Source organism: Oryctolagus cuniculus, chromosome 3, assembly GCF_051225735.1.
Source record: "Oryctolagus cuniculus isolate XC-2025 breed Fujian yellow rabbit chromosome 3, ASM5122573v1, whole genome shotgun sequence".
Lineage (NCBI taxonomy): Eukaryota > Metazoa > Chordata > Mammalia > Lagomorpha > Leporidae > Oryctolagus > Oryctolagus cuniculus.
The window spans coordinates 101,672,209-101,697,021 of record NC_142869.1 but is presented as its reverse complement, the minus strand read 5'-3'; the positions used below and the strand labels follow the sequence as shown (position 1 = coordinate 101,697,021).

Genomic DNA, 24,813 nt, shown 5'->3' with positions numbered 1-24,813 from the left:
TTAGATCCAAGTCTATAGTTTTAACCAAAAAAATCACACAAAGTATATGAAAAAACAAGAGACTAGCTCATTCAAGAAAAAATAGAACCCAACAGAAACTGGCCTTGAAACAGTGTGATGGTGAGCCTCCTAGACAATGGCTTTAAACCAGTAGTCTCGGGGGCTGGCACTGTGGCACAGTAGGTTAATCGTCTGCCATACTGCCAGCATCCCATATGGGCACCGGTTCTAGTCCCGGCTGCCCCTCTTCCAATCCAGTTCTCTGCTGTGGCCTGGGAAAGCAGTAGAAGATGGCCCAAGTGCTTGGGCACCTTTACACACATGGGAGACCAGGAAGAAGCACCTGGCTCCTGGCTTTGGATCGGTGCAGCGTTGCAGCCATTGGGGGGTAAACCAACGGATGGAAGACCTTTCTCTCTGTCTCTCCCTCTCACTGTCTGTAACTCTACCTCTCAAATAAATAAATAAATAAATAAAATCTTAAATAAATCAGTAGTCTTAAAGACAATTAAAAAAAACAGAAGGAAGATGTGGAAAAAGTCAAGAAAACAATACAAGAACACAATAGACATATTGATTGAGATAAGACAGGAAACCTAAAGAAACAAAGTTTGGGGTTGAAACATACAGTGATTAAAATGAAAAAAAAATACTAGACGTATTCAAAAGGAAATTAGAGCATAAAGAAGAACAAGTCAGAAAAACTGATGACAGAAATTATCAAGTGAATAAGAAATCAAAAAACACTGAAGAGTGAGCAGCACATAAAGGATTTGTGGAACTCCATAAAGAGGTCCAACATATGCATTAGCCAGAGGGAGAGAGATGGGGGCAGAGAATATTCCAAGAAATGATGCCTAGGAACTTTTCAGCTTTTAAGAAAGTTATGAATGTATGTATCCAAGAATTCCAATATACTCCAAGTAGGGTGAACTCAGAGACACACAGCAGGTCACATATTGTAATCAAACAGTTGAAAAGCAAAGAGAACAAGACAGCACAGACTCATCACGCAGAAGACACAGAAGACATCTTAAGTAGAGTCCTAGCAGGTTTCTTCTCAGCAGAAACTTGGAGGCCAGAAAGGCAGTGTGTGCTTATATACTAAGAGTGCTCAAAGAAAAACAAAAAAGTGTCAACCAAGAATTCTGTATGTGACAAAATTATTCTTCCCAGGTGAGGCATAAATTGATACTGCCCCATCTAAACAAAAACTGAGGGTGTTCACTACCACCAGACCTACCCTAAAGAAATGTTCAAGGAAGCCCTGAAAGGTGAAATGGAAGGAGTAGGCAATACTAGAAGCTGTGTACGGAAAGAAACATCTCTGTACAGGTAGATGTGTAAACAATTATAAACCTGTCATTATCTTAATAGTGCTTTGCAGCTGCACTTTTTGCTTTCTACATGATCTAAGAGACTAATATATTTTTATAGAAAAAGTTTACAGTCTAAAAGTTGGTATTGTTGTAACTCTGGTGCTAAACTTCACATTTGTTTTCCATATAATTTAAAAGAAAATTAACTTGAAAGTATTTGTTTTGGACATACAATATGTCAAGACTTAATTATGTAACATCTGAATGGAATAGGGTATAGACAGTAAGGGGCAGAATTTTGTAAGTTATTGAAGTTATGCTACTATAAATCCAAGTTACGGTGTTATAGCTTTAGGATGCTGACTGTAATAATCATGGTAATCATAAATATAATAGCTATAGGATATGTACAGAAGAAAATGAGATAGGAATTTAAATGTTTCATCACAAAAGATTAACTAAACACAAAAAAGGCAGTAATGCAGAAATTGAGAAACCATGAAGGTATAAGGCACATAGAAAACAAATGGCAAAATGACACAAGTTCTTCCTTATCAGACAGCCTTAAAAAAGGAAGAAGATGTGGACATACGGTACAAAATGGATAAATGGATAAACCTTGGGGGCATTATGCTAGCAAAATGAATCAGCCACAAGAAGATAAATACTATGTGATTCCATGTATGTGAGGTTCTTAGAGTAGTCAAAAGCAAAGAGACAGAACAATAGAATGGTGGTTTCCAGGGGACAGTGGGAAGGAGGAATGGGGAGTTACTGTCTAATGGACAGTTTCCTCTGTGGATTAACAGCATTCTGAAGATGGATTAGTAGTGATGCCTGTACAGCAGCATGAATGTACTTAATACCACTGAAATATATATTTAATTTAATTAAGACAGCAAACTTTGTATTATGTAGTTTTTCCACAATTAAAACAGAAAAATCAAATTAAGAGTATTTGCTAGAAAGAAAAAGAAAGCATATGGCTTGAGTGTGACTGTGTACAGTATTTATTGATATCTTATTTTCAATAAGGTAAATGTTAAAATGCTTCTAAAGACATAATGATTCAGCCGAGATGGGGTATAATATGGTATACAAGTCAAAAGACGCTGGTTTCAATTTCTAATCTCTCCATCACTAAAAGTGCAACCTAAGTTTTCAGTTACAAAGCCCATATTGCTCAAGTGGATACAGGCTGTCTTTGTAAGATATTCGTCTCTTTTTGGTTGATAATAATGTTAGATCTTCTTGATTTCCCACCAAAAACTTAGCATGACAATTTAAATCCAAAAATCTCCCCTGAAAATATCTTTATGGTTCAAAGTCTTCAGCCTTAGCTTCTTTAACAGAGAACATTATCAGCTCTGTCCAGGAGGCAGTATAATAATTTTGCTATCATTATATACTCATAAGGATTGAATTTCACTTGGCTGAGCCCTTTTCCTCAATTATACAATAAAGGAATTGAATTAAGTGATGGTTTGATTTTCTTGCAGCTTCCTAAATTTTCTGGTTCTCTGAAGTAGAACTTTTAGGACAGATAAACATGTTCTTTGAATCACTGAAGAAACTATCTGTGTAAGGATGTCCACAGCTATTCCAATAAAAAAACAGTCCCAGAATACATTTTATCAAGGTAAATTGTCAGAGGTAAAGGGAAATAGAAACAAAAAGAGACATTGATGGACTTATTGAGACTATTTGGTGTAGTTCCCTTTGTGAAATTTCATTACAGTGAACTGTGGTTTATGGTTTATGGGAATGTCTGTCTTTTCTCATCTTTCAGGGACACTGAGGATGCAGCTGACAGAAAGGTATAGTTATCTGATGATCATATATGTGCTAATTTATAGAAAGTTTGGAAAAAAGGAGATTATATAAGGTTCCTTCAAAAACCCAGCAAAAATTGAATTAAAAGTTTAGAAGCTAGCATTGTGGCATAGCGGGTATAGCCACTGCCTGCAATGCTGGTATCCCATTTAGGCAATGGTTGGAGTCCGGGCTACTCCATTTCCAATTCAGGGCCCTGATACTCTGCCTGGCAAAGCACAGTAAGATGGCCTGAGTCCTTGGGCCCCTGCACCCACAAGGGTGACCTGCAAGAGGCTCCTGGTTCCTGGCTTCTGTCTGGCCTAGCCCTGGCCATTGTGGCCATCTGGGGAGTGAACCAGTGGATGGAAGGTAACTCTCCCTCTGTGTGTGTCTCCCTCTCTCCCTGCAACTCTGCCTTTCAGTTAAATAAAATAAATCTTCTTTTTTAAAAATAAAGAAGTTTGGGTTTTTTTCAGAATATGCATTTTCCATGAACTTTTCAAAGGTCCTACATATGCCACAGCTACAGAAACAGAACACTGAATAAAGAGCCAACAGTCCTTGCTTTGTTTGGAATATAGCTGTGTGACCTTGGGCAGATGTTACAACTTTTCTGAGGCGTAGTTACTATAAAGGTTAAATGAAGTAGCAAAGGTAAAGTGCCTGACAAGTAGTAGATCACCAACATATGTTAATTCCCTTTTCATCTATTACAACTAATAAAATCTTTTCATTAGTAGTTGCTGCTAAATAATAGGTAGAGGAGTTAACATTTCTCTATCTTTCTGGGATTTACTGTGTATTGAGCAGAGAGGACGTCAACAAACAAACAAACATTAGCAGTAATGAAGGATAAGGGAGATGTGGGCACTGTGATACAGAGGGTTAAGTCACAGCTTAGATGCCTATATCCTGTTTTCAGTGTGCTGGTTCAAGTCCTGGTTTTTCTGCTTCGCATATGGCTCCTGCTAGTGGAAGGGCAGGAGGAGATGGCCCAAGTACTAACTTCTGCCACCCTCATGGGAGACCAGAATGGAGCTCCTAGCCTGGCCCAGTACTGGCTATTGGAGCCACTTGGGGAATGAACCAGTGGATGGAAGATTTCTTTCTTTTTCTCTCTGTGTGTATGTGTGTATGCACACACACGCCCTGCCTTTCAAATAAATAAATCTTTTTAAAAAGATAAGGGAGCATTCTATTGTTTTTATTTTATTACATCTTGGCCTGAAATTACCAACATTTTCGGGATAAATGAAACTGATTACCTTATACTCAGAAAACATACACAACTCAATCAGAACATTTAGTTGTGCACACCATTGTAAAAATAAACTGCAGGATCTGGGGTTAAGCTGAGGAAACAGAAAAAAAAGTACTATCTATATTTGACAGATCAAGTGAGAGAGAGTCTAAGAGTATAATCCAATTTTATGGTGAAAAAACAGATTCTAATGTTCATTAATTGTTTACTTAGCATTCACTGTTTATTAAGTATTATGCTCAACTGTAGATGCACAAAAAGATTCGTTAGATTATTCTAGTTTGCTTCTTAGATCCAGGAACAAGAAAGTAGCTGTAAAATGGATGACTGAATGAGGACAAAAGCTAAGAGGAAAGTTGAGGCTTGCAAAGCAGATAGAGTGAAAGCAAAGATCAGCAGCTAAAACAGAAGAATATGGGTATGTGTGGGCACGTGCATTCGTGATGTTATATATCTAACTTCTTAATAGATTTCGGAACTTGTTAAATATTATTCACAATAAATCCAAATTGAAGGTCAAAACATACTTAATTTTAAATTTACATTTAAACTACATTTGTGATGTGAATAAGAGGTCACGTATGATCCAGGATGCTCCATCTTATTCACTTAGTGCAGCAGGTAGTAAATATTTCCTTTTCAGAGAATCAAGCAAAATGCAAGGCAAGGAAGAACAATCACAATCAGTTGAGGTCAGATGCTTCTTCAAATTAAATAATTCAAAAAGAGAAAAACTATCCTCTTCTCTATTGACCCCATGCTGAATTCATTGGTATATTTATTATAATTTTTGAATAGAAATTTACCTAGAAGTATAGTTATCTACAGAAGCTCAACAAGTTGTGTGTATTTACCTTGGAAGAGCTGTATTACATAACTGAAATATATTTTAAAATTCCCAAGAGTATGGGAATTAAAGTTTGCATACATCTTATGAATTAAGCTGCCCTGATTATAATTCAGTGTACATATTTGGTATTTTTTTAAAAAGTGATCTTTGAGTAGAGTCTCTTTATCTTCTATTTCAACCAAAGAGTACAAGACTTGTAAGAAAAGTCTAAACTTTCATTTTTGTGTTATTCTTGATGTCCACCAGGTAAAACTGTGGGCAGCCGCAAGCAGTCGCCCCTTTTGTTTACACTTAAACATATGGATGGAGACATCCTGGCACAGACAAAAGGCTAAGTAGGTTCCAGGAAGAGGCAGGAAGAACCCTATCTCACTGCTAAACTTCTCACAAGAGATAATGTAGACAATCAGTCACACCTGAAACCTGCATTTATCACCTGTGTGTTTTATTATACCCTTGTAATCAATGATTGATAACATTTTGAGATCTGTTAGGTGGAAGAACCTTATCGGGAACTCTTTGTAACCCCAAAAATCTTTTGGATATGTAAATCTTTTGTGTGCCTTCTTGTCTACAACTGGTCTTGTTTAAATACTACTGGATTTGTTGAATAAACAAGCCTTGATCAGGATTTGTCTTGGCTCCATTCTTTGCGTCCTAGTCTCTGCATTCCCACCCTCTGTTTCAGGAAACCCGGTTCTTTGTGCTGCAGGCCAGCACAAGTGGTGCCCGAACAGGGACCTGAGAATTAGAGAAGCAGTGAGGAACCTGGATTCATGGAGTTGTGACTATAGAGATGTACAATTTGTGGTGAGTACCCGACACCAAAATTGTGGAGATTTTTTTTGAGCAGGCATTATGGGACAAGCATTAAGAAAACCGTCAATAGTAAAGGCAGTTAAGGCATTAGTATAGACGCAAGGAATAGGGTTAAAAAGAAAGCAATAGAGCAATTTATAGAAACCATAGAAATTGCATGTCTTTGGTTTATTGAAGAAGGCCTTGTAGATGAGATGCATCGGGAGGACATGAGAAAATTGAGGAAGCCAGAAGCAGTGATGGCGAGGATAATCGATCCTGCCAATCCTCCAGTTCTATGGAAAAGGTTACTCCCTCCTCCCCTCCCTTTAAATTCTTTATAAAAAATAATAATGATAAGAATTATCCCTTTATCAAGAAGGGGAATGTTTGCCAAACTAAAATAAAGAGCCTCATATATCCTAAAAAGAGTGTCGCTCAAACCCTGAGAAAAGCAGCAGAGCAAGGCCAGGAGGGAGCCAAAATCTTTTTTGATGCTTTTCCAGTGGAAGTATATACAGAAGATGGCCAAGAAATGACCATCACCACCCAGTCCCCTTTAAAATGTTAAAAGATTTAAAAATCTGCTTGTGATGCATATGGGCCCACTGCTCCCTATACTGCTGGCCAGGAAAAAGAGAGAGGAAAACTTCAACAGATCTCTCGACCTAGGGAAAAGTCTTGATCCTGTAGGACCCCAAAAGCGGTGTCCTCTTGTGACGACCCCAGAAACACAGACTCCAGACCAGACGATGCAATAGAGCAGGAGGTAATTTTATTTCATTTGCGCAAATGGGCCCCCTACTGCTGCAAGCAGCAAGCAAGTGAGAGGAGCCCCGAGCAGCTATCTCACACAGCTTTTAAGGGGCAAAACCACAAAATTAACATACCACAGGGTGGCGTAAGTTTATTGGGTAACTACAATGGGAGGAGGTCGTCGAGGAGGAGGAGAAACGGGGGCTACGTGCCCTACGTGTCTAAGCTTGGACAAGGGGAGGTTGTCCTTGAAGAGCAGAAAGGGATGGCTACGTGCCCTACGTGCCTCACGGTTTCTTTGTTAAGCTTGAACAAGCACAGGGGAGGGGGCTTAGGTGCATACCAGGATGTTCTGTCGCCCTTATCTCTGGGTAGTAGCCCTTATCTCTGGGTAGTAGCTATCTGCTTTCTCTGTGAACTTAGTTTACTCCCCATTTCCCAGGACTGTTTTATTAAGGCCATTTTTTTTATGGCGGCTCTTGGCTCCTTTCATTCCCCCATTTTCTCTTTGAACTAATTTTAATCCTAAAATTGTGTGCCGTTAATGAGGGGTTTCAATACGGTCACTGGTGGCCAGGGCTTGATACTGTTGCGTGAGGACTAATGCCAATGATCAGCAAGCCAGGCCTTAGCATGTGGGCCCATGGCCAGCCATGGGTCCCCACAATCCAATAACCCTTTCCAACACGATAAATGTTTTTCCGTCTTTGCAGCTTATGGTAGCTCTGGTGTGTCTTGAAAAACTTTTGTACGCTATTAACTATCTGTTTTAATTGACTGAGTGGTTGCAGTAGCCCTGATTGGATCTGGCTCTGATTGAAGATCTCAACTTGGTGGCTGTTTAATTAGACTAGGCACTATAGGGGGTTCCCAGCACTCTTGGTGAAACGGGGCACCTACCCAACCCCACGGCCAGTCCTGCTAGACCCTGGCGTGTGCAGTCTTCCCTGTCATTTTTGTGTTATTCTTGATGTCCACCAGGTAAAACCATCGTTTTATAAGAAATTTCAATATATAAGTAAATGGCCAGGCCTTAGCTCTAAATGAAGCTCCATCACACACAGTGCTGTGAGGTTCTGGTCTCATCTATTTCCACTTGTAAAAACTATTCACCCATTCCAGATTAGCTGAATAGTGGAATATGTACTGCTTTTGACCAGGGGAAAATAGCAGGAGAAAAGCAGAGGAAGAGCATTCCTAGGGGAGAGTTTGAGAGAAGTCTGCAGTGGAAATTCTACAAAAGGATGAGGGTGGATGGTGCAGACACGCAGCAATGAACAGCGACATCACACACAGCCCCCACAGCCACGAGCTGGAGGAGATGCCAGCTTTGTAGAGTGAGATGTGAACAGACTGCAGCACCTTTTGCATTGGTAATATTGACAATGGAGAGCCTTGTGGACCAAACAGTCTTTGAGTCCTGCCTGGAGCCCAAATTGGGAGCAGGGTACCCACTTAATCCAGGGAAAGGAAAGCCTGTTTCCTTCTCCCCATCCCCTACAAGGGTGCTGGGCAACTGGTGAGGAGAAGGCACCATATTGACACCAGTAGAAGTGGCAATGGCTTTTGTGTATGAGTGTAATAAGGAGATTTTACCAGATGGAAAAAGTCTACATTCCCCACCGACTTTGAGTTTGGATGGGAGGGTTGATAGAGGGCTGCACACCCTTGTAAGATTATGAGGTACTCCCATCCTCTCAACCTATCACATGCTCCAGAGCTCAAACTGCCAAGGTGGAGCACCCACAGGGAGCTGGCTCTAGGGATGTCTGTGCTCTCTCTGGGTACAGAATAGGCTCCCAGGTATGAACAGGTATTCTATTCCCTGTGACTGAAGGATCCTTGTATACTGTGACTATGGGAATTCTATGTGTGATAGGGCACATGGTGTAGCTGGGTCTGTGGGCAATCATTGTCTCTGGCATCAGTGGCCCAGAATTCCCTGAGGGCCTGGAGTGGGTCAATGCAAATGGTCCTTTGCTCACACTGAGGTTCATGCACGAGGATGGATGGGAGTTGTACCCACTATAGGTTAACCCCAGGCATTAATCACCCTGGAAGAGAGGAGGTGATGTGATTATGTCAGCAGGCATGTCATATACTCTCCTGCTGACAAGAGAGGAGCTCTACTAAGCCCAACATGGGTGTTACCCTGTATTCTTACCCCACCCTAGAGCACTGACCATGGCTCCCTAGCCATACCCAACACACATCTCTGGGTATTCACTGTAAGACTAAACTATAGAGGGATGATTCAAAGATAAAACCCAACAGAAGAGAAAACCAACAAGTATTTCCATAAATGCCTAAAAGTAAACACAAAAATTCAAGAAACATGAATAAGGAAAACAACATGAATTCTCCAAAGGAACAAACAATACTTCAGTATTAGAATGTGAAGATGAAATGCCTGAAAAGAAACTCAAAAGAATGATCATAGGATTACTCGGAATCAATGAGAAGCATTTACAAATTAAAGAAATCCATACATGACTTGGGTGAAAAATTTTCTCATGAGATTGAGACTTTGCAAAGGAACCAAAATGAAATATTAGAAATGAATAATTAGGTATGTCAAAGAAAATGTACAAGGGAAAGCCTTACTAATAGAGTTGGAGAGGCAGAAGAAAGATTATCTAAACTAAAAGACAAATATTTGGAGATTTCTCAGAATAAAAAAAAGACAAAGAAATTAGGAAATAAAATAATAGGAACAATGTTCAAGATTAATGGGATACTTCTCTCCCTTTTAATTCTATCCTTCATTATTTGCTTACACTGGTCTTATTTGTGAAATCTCTTTGACACTTACCCTATCTTTTTGATCGGTTATGTACTTATACTTATCACTTTACCAAATGCACTGGCATTATCAAACACCCAACGTACAGGTCTTAGAAGTTTCTGAGCCTGCACCGCAGCTCACTAGGCTAATCCTCCACCTTGTGGCACTGGCACACCGGGTTCTAGTCCCGGTCGGGGCACCGGATTCTGTCCCGGTTGCCCCTCTTCCAGGCCAGCTCTCTACTGTGGCCAGGGAGTGCAGTGGAGGATGGCCCAAGTCCTTGGGCCCTACACCCCATGGGAGACCAGGAGAAGTACCTGGCTCCTGCTATCGGATCAGCGCGGTGCACTGGCCGCAGCACGCCAGCCGTGGCAGCCATTGGAGGGTGAACCAACGGCAAAGGAATACCCTTCTCTCTGTCTCTCTCTTTCACTGTCCACTCTGCCTGTCAAAAAAAAAAAAAAAAAAAAAGAAGTTTCTGAAGATGTATAGAGAATGGATTATGAGGCCTATAACAGAAAACATCTTTAGCTTGGAGAAAGAAATGGATGTCCGAAGATTCCCCCATCCACCATTGCTATTCAAAATATTCCTGGAAGTTTTAGCTAGGCCCATTAGACAAGAAAAAGAAATGAAGAGATACAAATTGGAAAAGATGAAGTCAATTTACCTCTGTTTGCTGATGAAAAAATTCTAAATATAGGGAAACCAAAAGACTCCACTAAGACACTATTGGAACTTATAAAAGAGTTTGGTAAAGAGGCAGGATATGAAATTAACACATAAAAATGGATAGCCTTTGTATACAGACAATGCCCTGGCTGAGAAAGAACTTGTAAAGTTAGTTTCCTTCACAATAGCTAAAAAATATTTAAACACTTTGGAATAAATTTAATGAAAGAGGTGGTATGATGATAACCATAAAACATTAAAGAAATAGAAGAAGACACAAAATGGAGGAAACCTTCCATATTCTTGGATTAGAAGAATCAGTATCATCAAAATGTCCATACTACTGAAAGCAATTTAGATTCAATGAGATCCCAATCGAAATAACAATGACATTCTACTCAGATCCAGAAAGGAAGATGCTAAATTTCAAATGGAAACAGGAGGCCCTAAATAGCTAAAGGGATCTTATACAACAACAAGAACAAAAAAAGCTGGAGGCATCACAATACCAGATTTTAAGACATAGTACAGGAGAGTTATAATAAACACAACCTGGCACTGGCATAAAAATAGACATGAGATCAATAGAAAAGAATAGAAACTCCAGAAATCAATCCATGCATCTACAACCACCTTATCTTTGACAGAGGGGCTAAAACTAATCCATGGAGAAAGGGCAGTCTCTTCAAGAAATGGTGCTGGGAAAACTGGATCTTTACATGCAGAAGTATGAAACATGACCCCTACCTTATATCTGACACAAAAGCCCACTCAAATGAATCAAAGATATAAATCTATGACTTGATACCTTCAAATTACTAAAGAACTTTGAGGAACATTGAAAGACATTGGTATAGGCGAAGACTTCTTGGAAAAGACCCCAGAAGCGCTGGCAATCAGAGCAAAAATAGACAAATGGGATTACATTTAAGCTGAGAAGCTTCTGCACTGCAAAGGGAATACTCAGCAAATGAAGAGGCAACTGACAGAATGGTAGAAAACATTTGCAAAACTATGCAACTGATTAAGGATTAATATCCAGAATCTATAAAGATCTCAAGAAACTCAATAACAACCAAACAAACAATCCAGTTAGCAAATGGGCAAAAGACTCCAACAGATATTTTTCAAAAGAGGAAACTCAAATGGCTACAGATTCCTGAAAAAAATGGTCAAGATCAATAGCCATCTGGGAAATGCAAATCAAAACCACAATGAAGTTTTACCTCACGCCAGTCAGAGTGGCTTTCATACTAAAATCAACAATAAATTTTGGGCCAATGCTGTGGCGTAGTAGATTAAGCCACTATATACAGAGCCAGCATACCATTTAAGTACCAGTTTGAGTCCTGGCTATTCCACTTCCAATCTAGCTCCTTCTGATGGCCTGGGAAAGCAGAGGAGGATCACTCAAGTTCTTGGGCCCTCACACTGATACGGGAGACCTAGAAGAAGCTCCTGTCTCCTGGCCATGGATTGGCCCAGCTACAGCCATTCCAGCCATTTGGGATGTGAACTAGTGGATGGAACATCTCTCTCTCTGTCTCCACAGCTCTCTGTAACTCTGGCTCTCAAAAAAATAAGTTTTTAAAAAATAGACAGTCAATAAATGCCAGTGAAGATATGGGGGAAAAGGTACCTAATACACTGTTGGTTGGAATGTAAACTAGTACAGCAGTGTGGAAGACAGTATGGAAGTTCCTCAGAAAGCTGAAAACAGATATACTATATGACCCAGCAATCCCATTCTTGAGAATCTACCCAAATGAAATGAAATCAGCATATCAATGAATTACTTGTACCACCATGTTTATTGCAGCTCAATTCACTATAGCTAAGATATGGAATCAACACAAATGTCCATCAACTAAAGACTGGATAAAGAAATTATGGTATATATACACTTGGGAATACTACACAGTAGTAAAAACAATGAAATGTTGTCATTTGCAACAAAATTGAGGCAACAGGAAACCATTATACTTAGTGAAATTAACTAGTCCCCAAATGACAAATACTGTATGATTTTCCTGGTTTGTAGTAACTGACAATACCACAAAATGTAATGTATATGAGTGAAATTGACATTTTGAGATTTTATGATTGTTTACAGCTCTTTACTATTTAGGAACACTTTTTTTTTCTTCATACTATTTGTTGAATTCTTTACTTAGTGTAGGGTTAATCTTATAAGTCTAAAATAAGCTGAAAGATCATTGTAAAAATTCACAGAAAGAATAAGAAAGGAAGGAGGATGTAGGGAGAGAACATACATGGTATGGAGAGTAGAGTGGGAAGTATCACTATGCTCCTAAATCTGTATATATGTAACACATGAAATTTGTTCACCTTAAAAATATTAAAAAACAAGAAAAGCTGTTCAGCCAACAGCTTTTTAAACAGGCATTATAGAAATGTGTATCAACCAGGGGTTGGTATTGTGGGTATAATACTTAAACTGCAGCCTGGGACACCGTCTTCCCTTATGAGAGAACTTCTTCAAGTCCCAGCTACTCCACTTCTGATGCAGCTTCCTGATAATATTCTTGGGAAAGTAGCAGAGGATGGCCCAAATACTTGGCCCCCTGCCATCTATGTTGAGACCTGGATAGGCTTCTGGCTCTGGACTTCAGCTTGGGCCAGCCCTGGCTGTTCCAGCCACATGGGACATGAAACAATGGACGGATGAATTCTCTGTCTCTTACTCTCCCTCTCTAAGGAAACTCTCCCTTTCAAATAAATTAATTAATTTTAAAAAGAAATGTGAATCAACCAAAGGTTACAGAACCAAAAAGAAACTAAATTAAATGAATGAAGCAGGCACTGAAGCAAAGGAAGGAATCGGTGTGCTGTGGGTTATTCTTAATTCCACCTCTGCTTGTAATCTCAGCATCCTCCCCGTGTGTGTGTGTGTGTGTGTGTGTGTGACTGTAACTATATGAAAACACAGTTCTTTCTGTGGATATTGTGTCTTTATTATCTTTGGAAATAAGAGAAAAGAAGATCATACCATTAGGATGGAAATAGATAAGTATGCATTAGTCTAGGAGGGGATTATTCACTTATATTTTCCAATGTATTAACTAAATTGATGATTTAAAAAATTGATCATCTGATCATCACTGTAGAAATTCTTAGTATTTGAAAGCGATTGCCGGAAAATACTAACTGAACTTATTCAAGAATTTCCTGAAGTGGAGAATATATGAGGATATTCCATTTCCTATTTTCCCCTGCCTCTGTTCTTTTAGCAGTGGAATCAAGAGTATTTCTATCCTTTTTAAAATATCTTGAGTTAAAAGAAACTGCACCACATATTCTGCTTACCCAGGCGGTGTAAAGCAAAGTGCTGAGCAATTATATGGTGGATTTGATCAATTTTGACAGCCGGTCTTGAAATTCAAGCCAGAATCCCCTGATCCTCCTTCCACAGCAGGTTTTGGGACTGAATTATGACTAATTGCATCAAATTTCTACTTTACCTTGGCAATGGCCCCACAAATCCTACATGTGGAAATGACTCTCCTGATCAGTTTAACAGTTCTGTGTGTCATCATTATTTTACAACTTCTATGCCAGAATATAGAATAAAAATATTGATAAAGTTATACAAATTCCCTTTGAATACTCTGGATTGTCTTGTACCAAAATCATCTCAGAATAGTAACTTTCTAAATTTCTGCATCTTGTATTCACTACATAGAATTTTTGATTGTGGAATCCTAGTACAATTTATAATCTTATAAGGTAGCTCAGGAATTTCTTCTTTGCTTAAAACATGTTCCACAACCCTGTATATCATTTGTATAATTTCCTTAGTTCTTTAGCATACTCATACATGAAATACATTTCATTCACATTGAAAGTATGTCATTTACAGTAATATAACACAGAAATGAAGGTGCTCTAAAAAGAAGATCCTTAATATTATACAGTCACTGTTTCTATGACAGAAAAACTAGAAAAAAAATCTACAGAGCCTACAAGGGGGGTATGTTAGCCACTTGGGATACTCATGAGGCTAAAGCAATCTTCAAAACTTTGAATGTGCAATGATCATTTAAACTTAGACATAAATACACATTGAGGACAGCAAAAAGATCTCACTTCTGAGATGAAAATAGATTAACTTTAGGGCAATTTATCTTCTACAGCATATTATGGGCCAGTGCCAGCAAGCCACAGATGCATACCCCATGAGGAGCCTAAAGAGACATCTGTGAAGAGGGAAAAGGCAGTTTATATGCAGTGTTATGTAGTAATGAAATGTCAACCACTCCCTAGATGAATGTCTTAAACAAGGGAAATGATTTTTATGTATACTTTTTCTTGTTCCATGCCAGATTAATGATAAGCAAAAAAGTTCTAACTCATATATTTATGTAAAACTAACTTGATAGAGAAAAAAAGCACAACAATGAGATAGTGGTGAACATAAGGGAGAAGAGGTAATGTGGGGGAAAGGAAGAAAGAAAGAGAAAGAGAGATAAAGAACATACTACATAATAGATACAAACAGATAATATTAAATAACAGCTTATTCTACAATTCATTTTAAAGCAAAATTGAATCAAATATTCTCATGTTAAATCCCATAAAATATTGTCACAAAATTTTCTTAGTCATTTTCTATTTCCATTATATTTCTATCACATCCAGTGCCAGGGGAAGACATGAATCATGCCAAGACCATTTGCTCTGTGTTTCGTTGTGTCATGGCTGATGGCTCATTGTTGACCATATTTCGATCACTGCTATGACTCTTAGAATGCAGATCACTCAGGTGACATCAAAATCAAACAGTGTGTTTTACATGAATCAGGCAACTTACAAAATATCATGCTTATTCTTTGAAATCCTAGTATTGCATAGTTTCTTCAATAGTCACTATTTCCATAATTTATAGTTTAAATAAAGAGATAGAGGAGAAACAGAAGAAAGACAAAAGTAACCCAGGGGAGGCAAAACACTTTAGAAACTGTCTACCTTCCAGGTTGTCAAATATTTGCAGATGACTAATATATCTTCTTGAAAAACACTTTAAGAGTGCTTCCTTTCTTATAATCACACACTATGCAATCCCACCACCACCACCACTACGACGCTACTAAATCACTATATTGTTTGTCTGCTTTATGGCTAGATACCTAAACTAAACTGGAACAAATGTTTTTCATCATTTTCTCCATCTTTTGTCCTCAATAAACACTTGCAGAGTATACAAAGAATCAATAAAATACTCTGCTAATTTCTTGGCAGAAGGAAAAGTTCTTTTTAAGAAGTATTGATTGTATGATTATTTTACTGTGATATCTCCAATATGATTTTTAACTTATTAACAGGCCCTGAGGCTAACGAAATTTTGCCCCCCCCCAAAAAAAAAGAAAGAAAGAAAGAAAGAAAACCCATGGAAATGGCAGGGTCAGCCTCCCCATCGGCATACTGGGAATCATGATTTCCCTACTCTCTTAGCACACATTATAAAAATTAGACCAGTTGGAAACATTAGGGATTATTTCAAACCATAAGCAAACAAATTTCTGGTGAAAATAAAAGTAAAGGTATGAATTTCTTCATTGGTAGGATTTCTGGTTTGCTTTTTGGGATGGTTTTGGGTTTAGAAGGGCTAAAAGAATAGTAAGTAAAGCAAGCATGCAAAAAATGTAAGAAGCAAAGTCAACAGAAGGTATCCAGGTATATAGAAGTATAAAAGTGAGAAACCAGAAAAAAGAACCCTGCAGAGTTCCCCATATACACCTTTTATCGAGTGAACAATTTATTTCTTACACAATATTTATTTACTTTGAAATAATACTAATATTACTTATGAATCTAAAATGAAAGTTCATGTATTCAGAAGTTCACTAACCTTCTTTGGTACAATTGATTTGGGTTTCATCACTGAAATCTCCACAGTCGTTGTCTCCATCACAGGCCCAATGGCCTGGGATACACCTGCCACTGGAACATCTGAACTGATTCTCAAAGCAAGAGTGAACACAGCCCACCTCGTCACTGCCGTCCCCACAGTCGTCATCTGGGAAGAAACATCAACAACAGGTAATGGAAACTGACACAGGCTGAGAAGTGGTCCTACAAAATATCTTGCTTCTTTATTTGCCATCCAGAGATTTTTTTTTAAGAAAAGAATAATGAATTGGTAGATCAGCATTTCTGATGAAGACTGGGGAATTATTTTGTTTTTTATATTGCTTCTATTCTAATTTAATGTGAACACTAAACTAAAAAAACTTGATGTTGGCTTTTGAAGCTCAAATTTTATCATTCAGAAATGAATAACCACTGATTGTATTTATGCAATATGAAATAGGTGGTGTTGGTGTTTGTAGGAATTTAATGAGATAACTAGCAATAAAACTGATATAAAAACTAGCAAATATAATTGATGTGGAAAACTATCACTCAAACTTAAGAGTTCCTGTGCCCCAGAATTTAGTTATATCTTCAATTCATTCCCTTCTTTTCCATTCCCAACATGAGAACTCAGTGCGTACCCTTCCCCTACTGGCTCCTGTATGTGTGTTTATTATTGAAAATGGTTATATAGTATCATTGCAGATGATTTACATTCTTTATAAAGAACCATTGCAGGAGGAAGGGGAAAGGAATGTGAAGTGAGAATAGATTAAATTGAAATAAATGTCTTAGAATGCTCCAATTTGTATATAATTCATTTTCCTGTATTTGGCATGATTTAGCATAATGGTACAATTGAGTATAAGAAACACCATGTGTGCATAAAAAGCAAGGGGACAGAGTTGAGATCAATCTGGATAACTCCATAACAACTTACAAACTACTCCATCCTGAAGTTATATAAATGCTGGGCACCTGAACTGTACAGGTCATTTTCTCAGTTGTCCCCTTTCTTTGTGTTTCTGAACTTAATGCTAAATTCAACACTATATATGAAAACAATTCTTCATGGTAGCCTCATGGGACAAATATTGAGCTTTGTTGTCCTTAACAGCGATCCACACTGATGTGCCAACTGCCCTCTCACCATGTGCCACAGCCATTTTGCTTGGCTGTGCAAATTTATCTTACAAGCTACCTTTGAAGGAAGCCAAATGACCCAGCCAGCCAGGCTCCCAATCAAATCAGTGCCTTACAGTGAATATTTGATACTTGCCAGAGTCACAGTGCCATTTGCTGCTAATGCATCTTCCACTTTTACAAATAAATTGAGTCAGTGGCTCACAGGTTGGAAATTCTGTGAAAGAAGTAAAAACAACCAATAAGAAACATGGTATTGACTGCTCTCAACCTAATTTGTATCTTACTTGCGAATGTGATGAGAACTTCTGCCTCATTCTCTGAAAAGGCACAGAGGAAATAAGAGATACTGAATGTAACTTCTTGATGACATAGGATACAAATACTTTTATTATCTTTTAAATGAGTACTTTCCAGTGCCTGGAGGCCTAGGAGAATTACTTGTTGAAGGAACATTTGGATTCATCACACTGAAAAAATGAATAGATGTCAATTTCATGCATAGGGGGACTCAATCTCCAGCCAGAAAACAACAGCAACTGGAGCTCCGCCCTCTGCAGCTGCAAAGAAATGCATCTATGCTTTCAAGAGGAAGGCCATTTCTGAGTCAGTGAGTCATAACAGCACATTCAGAAAGAATGCAGTCTCTGAGAGATGCTAACCTCATCAGCTGAAAGTAAAATACACAACGCAGTAAATTCAGTTTCTAATAGTATTCTTTTTTTACAAAAAAAGATTTATTTATTTATTTGAAAGGCTCAGTTATACAGAGAAAGAAGGAGAGATAGAGAGAGAGAGAGAGAGGTCTTCCATCTGCAGGTTCACTCCCCAAACAGCCAGAGCTGGGCCAAAACAAAGCCAGGAGCCTGGGCTTCTTCCTGGTCTCCCACGCAAGTGCAGAGACCCAAGGACTTAAGCCATCTTCTTCTGCTTTCCCAGGCCATAGAAGAGAGCTGGATCAGAAGTGGAGCAGCCAGAAATTGAACCATATGGGATGCCAGCACCACAGGCAGTGGCTTTTCTTGCTGCTCCCAGTGCTGGCCCTTAAATTCAGTTTCAAAGACTGAAAGTATGAATCTTAAATATTTTTAAAAAATGGTTTGAAAATAAAGCAATGTTTTGACAGACAGTGAGAGAGAGAGAGAGAGAAAGGTCTTCCTTTTTCCATTGGTTCACTCCCAAATGGCCGCTGCAGCCGGCGCGCTCGCTGATCCAAAGCCAGGAGCCAGGTGCTTCTCCTGGTCTCCCATGGGGTGTCTCCCATGGTCTCCCATGGGCCATCCTCCACTGCACTCCCGGGCCACAGCAGAGAGCTGGACTGGAAGAGGAGCGACTGGGACAGAATCTGGCGCCCCAACCAGGACTAGAACCCGGGGTGCCGGCACTGCAGGTGGAAGATTAGCCAAGTGAGGCAAGGGCCGGCCCCACCTTTCTTAACCTTTACTTAATTATAACCCAAAACCCTAGAATTAGCACAGCCAAAGGCTTTTAAATGAGATAATCAGCAAATTTGAATATTAGTAAATCCAGAAAACAACACTGTCATAACAAGATCTGATAATCAAGATTAACTGTGGGAGAGAAGCAGTTGTGATTAGAGAAAAATGTAATTGCTGACCAGTTCATTTAAAGATTTCACAGTAGCTTTCTTATATTTCCTAGGAAAATGTTTTGTTCTCCCTATTTCATATACAGTCAAAGTAAGTCACCTAGAGTTTATGTAAATTGCTCAGTATGAAACCTTTTAGTTATGCATGGAATCTTAAATCCTCACACACATAAGAACTCATTTGATAGGCATTTTAAAAATAGAAAAAAGAAACTCCATCAGTTCATTGATATAAAAACAGAAGAAACTGATAAGAGTCAAATACATTTTAATACTAATGTTTGATTTTCACTCTAAGACAAATGACTTAGAATCATAGATTTTATTTGAGGTACAGGAACAGAAATATTTGCAAACTGCTTTCTGCAGATTATCACAGGCTACTAGAGAGCTGATGGTAGTGCACGCCAGACTTTGGCTGCCTAAAATCCTACCACCAAGTCTCTCCATCTCTCATCTATCTAGCTAGCTAGCTTTCATTTGATTGACCATTTTAATTTTAAGCTTAATACTTGTGCACTCTTTTATCCAGAAAAAATATCTAAATAACAAAAAATATATTTCTCTGTTTAAAAAACATGAAAACCATGGATTATTTATAACCATTTTAACCCCAGGACATTGAGACACAAAAAAAAGTAGGATAGTATTTCTTTAAAGAAAAACAGGTCTTAGAAATCACTTCTTCAAGCTCTCTATCCATCACTGTTTCTACCATGGTGTTGCCAATTTCAATATCATTTTCACTTACCATCCATGAATGTATCTAAACTGTTATTTTACCCTATCCATATTTTAGCATATATTAAGCATGAAGATGAACATCTCTCATAAATTATTTCATTATGCGAGGTAATACTTCCTTGGTTTTATCAGAATCAAATGAATTCTAAATACTTATATTATGTGATTCATTAGCTTTTGTACATACCAACTACTCCTTTATAATTCTATAATGCTATAATTTTCTAGCATTTAGGTTTTTTTTCTTGTCTTTAAATTATATAACACTACCTCCTTTTCATTTTTTACACATGATAGATTGTATCAAAATTCACCTAACCAGTTTTGTCACACTTTTTTGCCTATTTCTGATCATTTCTCTTTAAGAGTTGAAGACATCACAAAGTACTTCAAATAGTGGTTCCATTCAAAATCAGGTTAGGTTACCACTTTAAACAATGAAGTGCACCCCAACTGGGACTAGAACCCAGGGTGCTGGCGCCGCAGGCGGAGGATTAGCCAAGTGAGCCGCTGCGCTGGCCAAGAAGTAAAGTTATTAATTATTCATTCTCAAACTAATGTGGCCTTGAGTAAATCATTCAGTCTCCCTGTCACAGACTCTTGAGTTTTAGCCCTAAATCTCAGATCCTGTAGGTCTCAAGGACCAAGAACACCATTTAGAAGTTGCACAGAAACCCTAGAAACATTTAATGCAAAAAAAAAAAAAAATGGTATTCACCATCTAAATAACTCCTGGAGTTATCACAGCATTACAACAAGACACAATAATAGACTTTCAGAAAATAACAAAACTAATATACAAATGTTAAAATTATATGTGGTTTTATTCTGCTTAGTAATGAACTAAAATGAGCAACACATTTGAGAAATAATTCCATCAAAATTACAAACAATAATATAAATGCCTATAAGGCATTGATTTTTCACTAATGTAGAAAAACATCTAATTCTTTGGTATCTTATCCCCAATATCCAACAATGAGAGGAAGCTGAGACTTAACTACCATATACGTTTTTCTCCAAATATTACAAAAAGCTTCTTAACATAAATTTAACCGTGTCTCTGTCCTTTCATATTACTGATAATTTAAAAGTTGAAGAGAGTCTCTTTTGGTTTATTTCTGCACACTCACTTTTGCTGAAATACCATTATGAATTTGACAAAGACTTAAATGTTACACATAATCTCTTCTTTTTCAACTTTGCATAAATCTTTTTTGACTTTGGATCTTCCTTTAACGCAAATTGCAAGACACTTGGAAATACTACCTGATTAACTTTGAAAAAGAAAAATTATGACTAAAAGTGGCTCACATTTTATTATGCTACAATTACAGAAAGAAAAAGAAAACTATATTTTATCTCAGTACTTCAAACTCATATAATATTTAATATGGAGTAATGGACTGTTAAAAAGTCTTCTATTGTTGTAGGTAGTAAGCTCAATTTATCTATTATAACTTTCGCTTGAATTTATTACCAGATTATATGTATGCTATCACATAAATGGCTGCAGTTTTCTTTTTCTCTCAATGGCAATCATAGTTGTCAATGTACCCTATTTATCAAGTATACAAAGCTTAAAGGAACATTTACCAGGAAAGTAGATTTCCAATTTAATTTATGTTTCTTTGCTAATTATGCCCTTGGAATTTTCCTATCTATTCCTTCTCCTTGTCCTCCAAATAAGTATTTCTAAATAATTTGTTATTGATATCTCAAAGTACAGTTGTTTGTTTGAGATCATTTAGTACAGGTTATGTAGATGATTAAGTATGTACCATTTTTGATCAAAAATTCAAGTTAATGGCAAGGTTAGAATATTGTAGGCATCAAGGCTTAGAGAAGTGTCTTTACCTAAAGGTGATAATAATAAATTATCTGCAATTGTTTACTGAGTGTGTGGTACTGTGCTAGCTCTATGTGCTTGTGTAAATTACCTACACTGTGCATAACAACCCTGCAGTTGTTATTCCTTGCTGTCTCCAATTTGCAAATGAAAACAGTAGACCTTGCCTAAGGACACACAACCCTAACTAGCAAGCAACAGAAAAAAATTCGAATATCAGACTGAATAATGCCAGAATACATTACATTTTTGCAATACCATTCATATCATATCAACACCTTCAAAATAATAATATGACTTGGAACCATCTAGGGAAAGATAAACATTTAGTTTTTCATTCTGTGGTTTAAGTCCTCCTTTTAAACCTTATTTCTGAAGTTTACTTTTTCTAATGTACATAATTAAATGTTGTGATGAAAACAGTTCTTTAAAATTATTCATATCATATGACTATATCCACTGAGAAAATAAACATTTCTAGATACTAGCCCCAGTTTTGCCTCCTAAGAATTTGTTCTTACATAGAAGAAAATTCAAAAATCCAATGGGGTAAATATAACTTCAGAGAAAATCATGAGAGCAGTGTACTGCAAATTGTAATTTTTTTTCTGCTTTCACTGTTGCCACATATAATCCTCATTGTATAAATTATTTAAAATGCCATGTATGTAGAAAATAGGTTTTGCAGAGAGGAAAACCTGGCTACATACCCTGGTCTCATCATTAATTTAAGGAAAATTTGGGACAATTACTTGAATTTGTGTTCCTAATATATAAAAGATAAGAAAAATTGCTTCAAAAGTTATATTCATCTAAGATATTTCATTGAGAACTTCATACCAGAGAGAGTACTATGCCTAATTAGAGAAACAGCATGTAGAATGAATGATAGAATAAACGAATAACGCCAAGCACTGGAAATACAATGTTGCATTTTCTCTTTTCTCAGAATGCTTATAATCTAAAGGACATATACCATCAATACAATTAGACTAATGATTTCAATAAACATGTTGTAAATAATACAGTACAGATAGATGGTACACAACTTTTAATGGTTGGGTAGGTAGGGCCTTCTCTTCTGGACTGGCCTAACATTTCTACTGACTACAATCGTTTATGTGTTGAATGATAACTAGTCAGATTATTATCTCATCAACATACAGCATGTATGCCAGATGAGTCTCCAGTACAAGATTTACTGAATATTTTCAGGAGTTTCTATCATGCAACTCTCCAAAGTTTCAGCTCCAAAGTCAGTTCAGGGGGAGCTTCCTGTCATGTCTCTACTCTGTTCTCCTTCCCTATCTCTCCTTTTCTCTGTGTTAATTATTTCTGTATATTATTTTCTTAAACTAAACTACTTCTATGATATCATTGGGTTTCTCCACCTTATCTACATTAAGAAATGATACTTCGCATTTTTAATTTGGGTCTTTTCTGGGCCTACTGATATGTAGTGCAGTCCTCCCTTGGCATTGGTCAGTAGCAGTGAGCCACAGTTCCCAGACTGCCATGGGATCAGGAAGTTAAACTTTCAATACTCTTCAGTGGAATTTGTTGCCATAATTTTTGGTAACAGGTATTCAAATATGGCAAGATATTCAACACTTGACTATAAAACAGCCTTGTGTTGGCTGCTTTTGCCTAAATGTAGGCCAGTGAACATGTTCTGATCATGTTTAAGAACGGCTAGGTTAAGCTACAATGCTCAGTAGACCGGGGGCATTAAACATATTTTCGACTTAGGATATTTTCAACTTGTTGAGATGTAACATTTTAACTAGAGGCATCCATATAAGAAGGTATAACAGCACACCAAGGAAGAATCTAAATTAATTTTAGGTGGATACACTTTTTTATAATTTATTTTTAAGATCTATTTATTTATTTGGAAAGTCAGAGTTAGAGAGAGAGAGAGAGAGAGTCAGAATCCATCTGATTGCCAAATGGCCACAACAGCCAGGACTGGGCAAGGCATAACCAGGAGACAGGAGCTTCATCCAGGTCTTCCACAATTTTATAAAACCTTAATGGGGTCTGGCATTGTGGTGCAGAGGATTAATCATCTGCTTGCAATGCCGACATTTCATTGCAGTACCAGTTCAAGTCCTGGCTACTCTGGTTCCAATCTAGTTTCCTGCTAATGTACCTGGGAATATTTTGGAAGATGGCCCAAGTAGCTGTGCCTCTGTCACTCATGTTGGAGACCTTGATGAAGTTCTAAGCTCCTGGCTTCTGCCTGGCCCAACCCCAACTCATAGCCATTTGGAGAGTGAACCAGAAAATGGAAGATCTCTCTCTCTCTCTTTTTCTCTCTCTCTCTCATTTTGTGTGTCCCTCTCCCTCCATCATGTTACCTTTCAATAAATAAAATAAACCTTAAAAAAATACCTGGATTGACTTGCAAATTATTGGCAATACTGAATATGGAATGATTCAAATACTTGTGCCCTCCCCCTGCCCTCAAATAAAAGGCAACCTGCTCTCTGAAATAGTATCTGACATTCGGTTAGATACACAGGAAGCAGACAAATGTAAGAAGAAAATCAAGAAATATGCTATTTTGGAAAGCAGGAGGAGATCATGTTTCAAGCAGAGAGACAGCTGGGCTGAGAGCATCTCAGCAGTTCAGATAACAAGTTAGACATGAAGTGAAGTGCGTGAGTTTTATTTCATTTCATTTTTAGGAGGAGGAGAAGAGAGTGAGCCAGGGAGATGTAGGGGATGGAGAGAGAGTGCTCCCATCCTCCCCATCTTCTGATTAACTGCCAAAATGTCTCAGAGGCCAGGTCTGGACCAAAGTGTGAAGCTAGGAACACAGTCCAAGTCTCTGATACGACTCACGGGAACCCAATTACTTGAGCCATAATGGCTGCCTTCAAGGGACTGCATTTGAGGAAAGCGAGAATCAGGAACCAGAACTGAGACTTGAACTCAAGCAGCTCTCATGTGGGTTTGAGCATCTTAAATGAAATCTTAACCATGAGCTTAAATGCTTTCCCTGCATATTATGTTTTTCACACATTTTAGGGCAGCAGAAAAAAATTCAGATCTAAAGAATAGATTCAAGTCTAACACTAATTGTTTTCCCTGGAAAATTAAAATAATTAGTATTAAACTATGCCTACGTTCAATTATACACTAAATAAAATAATTGAACAATAAATGTATAATTTTCATCACAAGCAATGATAAAAATAACTTTATTAAGTTAGTATTGGTCAATGAAATATAGGAGAAAATCAATAATGACTGATTCAAATATAGTTTATATCAAAACTCCAAATATATGAAAACCATGTATCTCAAATAGATTAGTCTTGCCATTTCTTTTA

The 24,813-nt window shown here is 37.7% G+C and overlaps 1 protein-coding gene across 4 annotated transcripts in view; it reads right to left on the bottom strand.

Moving 5' to 3' along the window:
- Positions 1–24,813, bottom strand: part of LRP1B (LDL receptor related protein 1B) — a 2,138,546-nt gene that overhangs the window by 855,709 nt on the left and 1,258,024 nt on the right. For all 4 annotated transcript variants that reach the window (XM_051849573.3, XM_070071546.2, XM_002712121.6 and 1 more), the window contains exons 19-20: positions 17,410–17,490; positions 16,126–16,293 (exon numbers count right to left, since the gene is read on the bottom strand). In XM_051849573.3, coding sequence (XP_051705533.3) covers positions 16,126–16,293; positions 17,410–17,490 — 249 coding nt within the window. The remainder of the gene's footprint in view (positions 1–16,125; positions 16,294–17,409; positions 17,491–24,813) is intronic.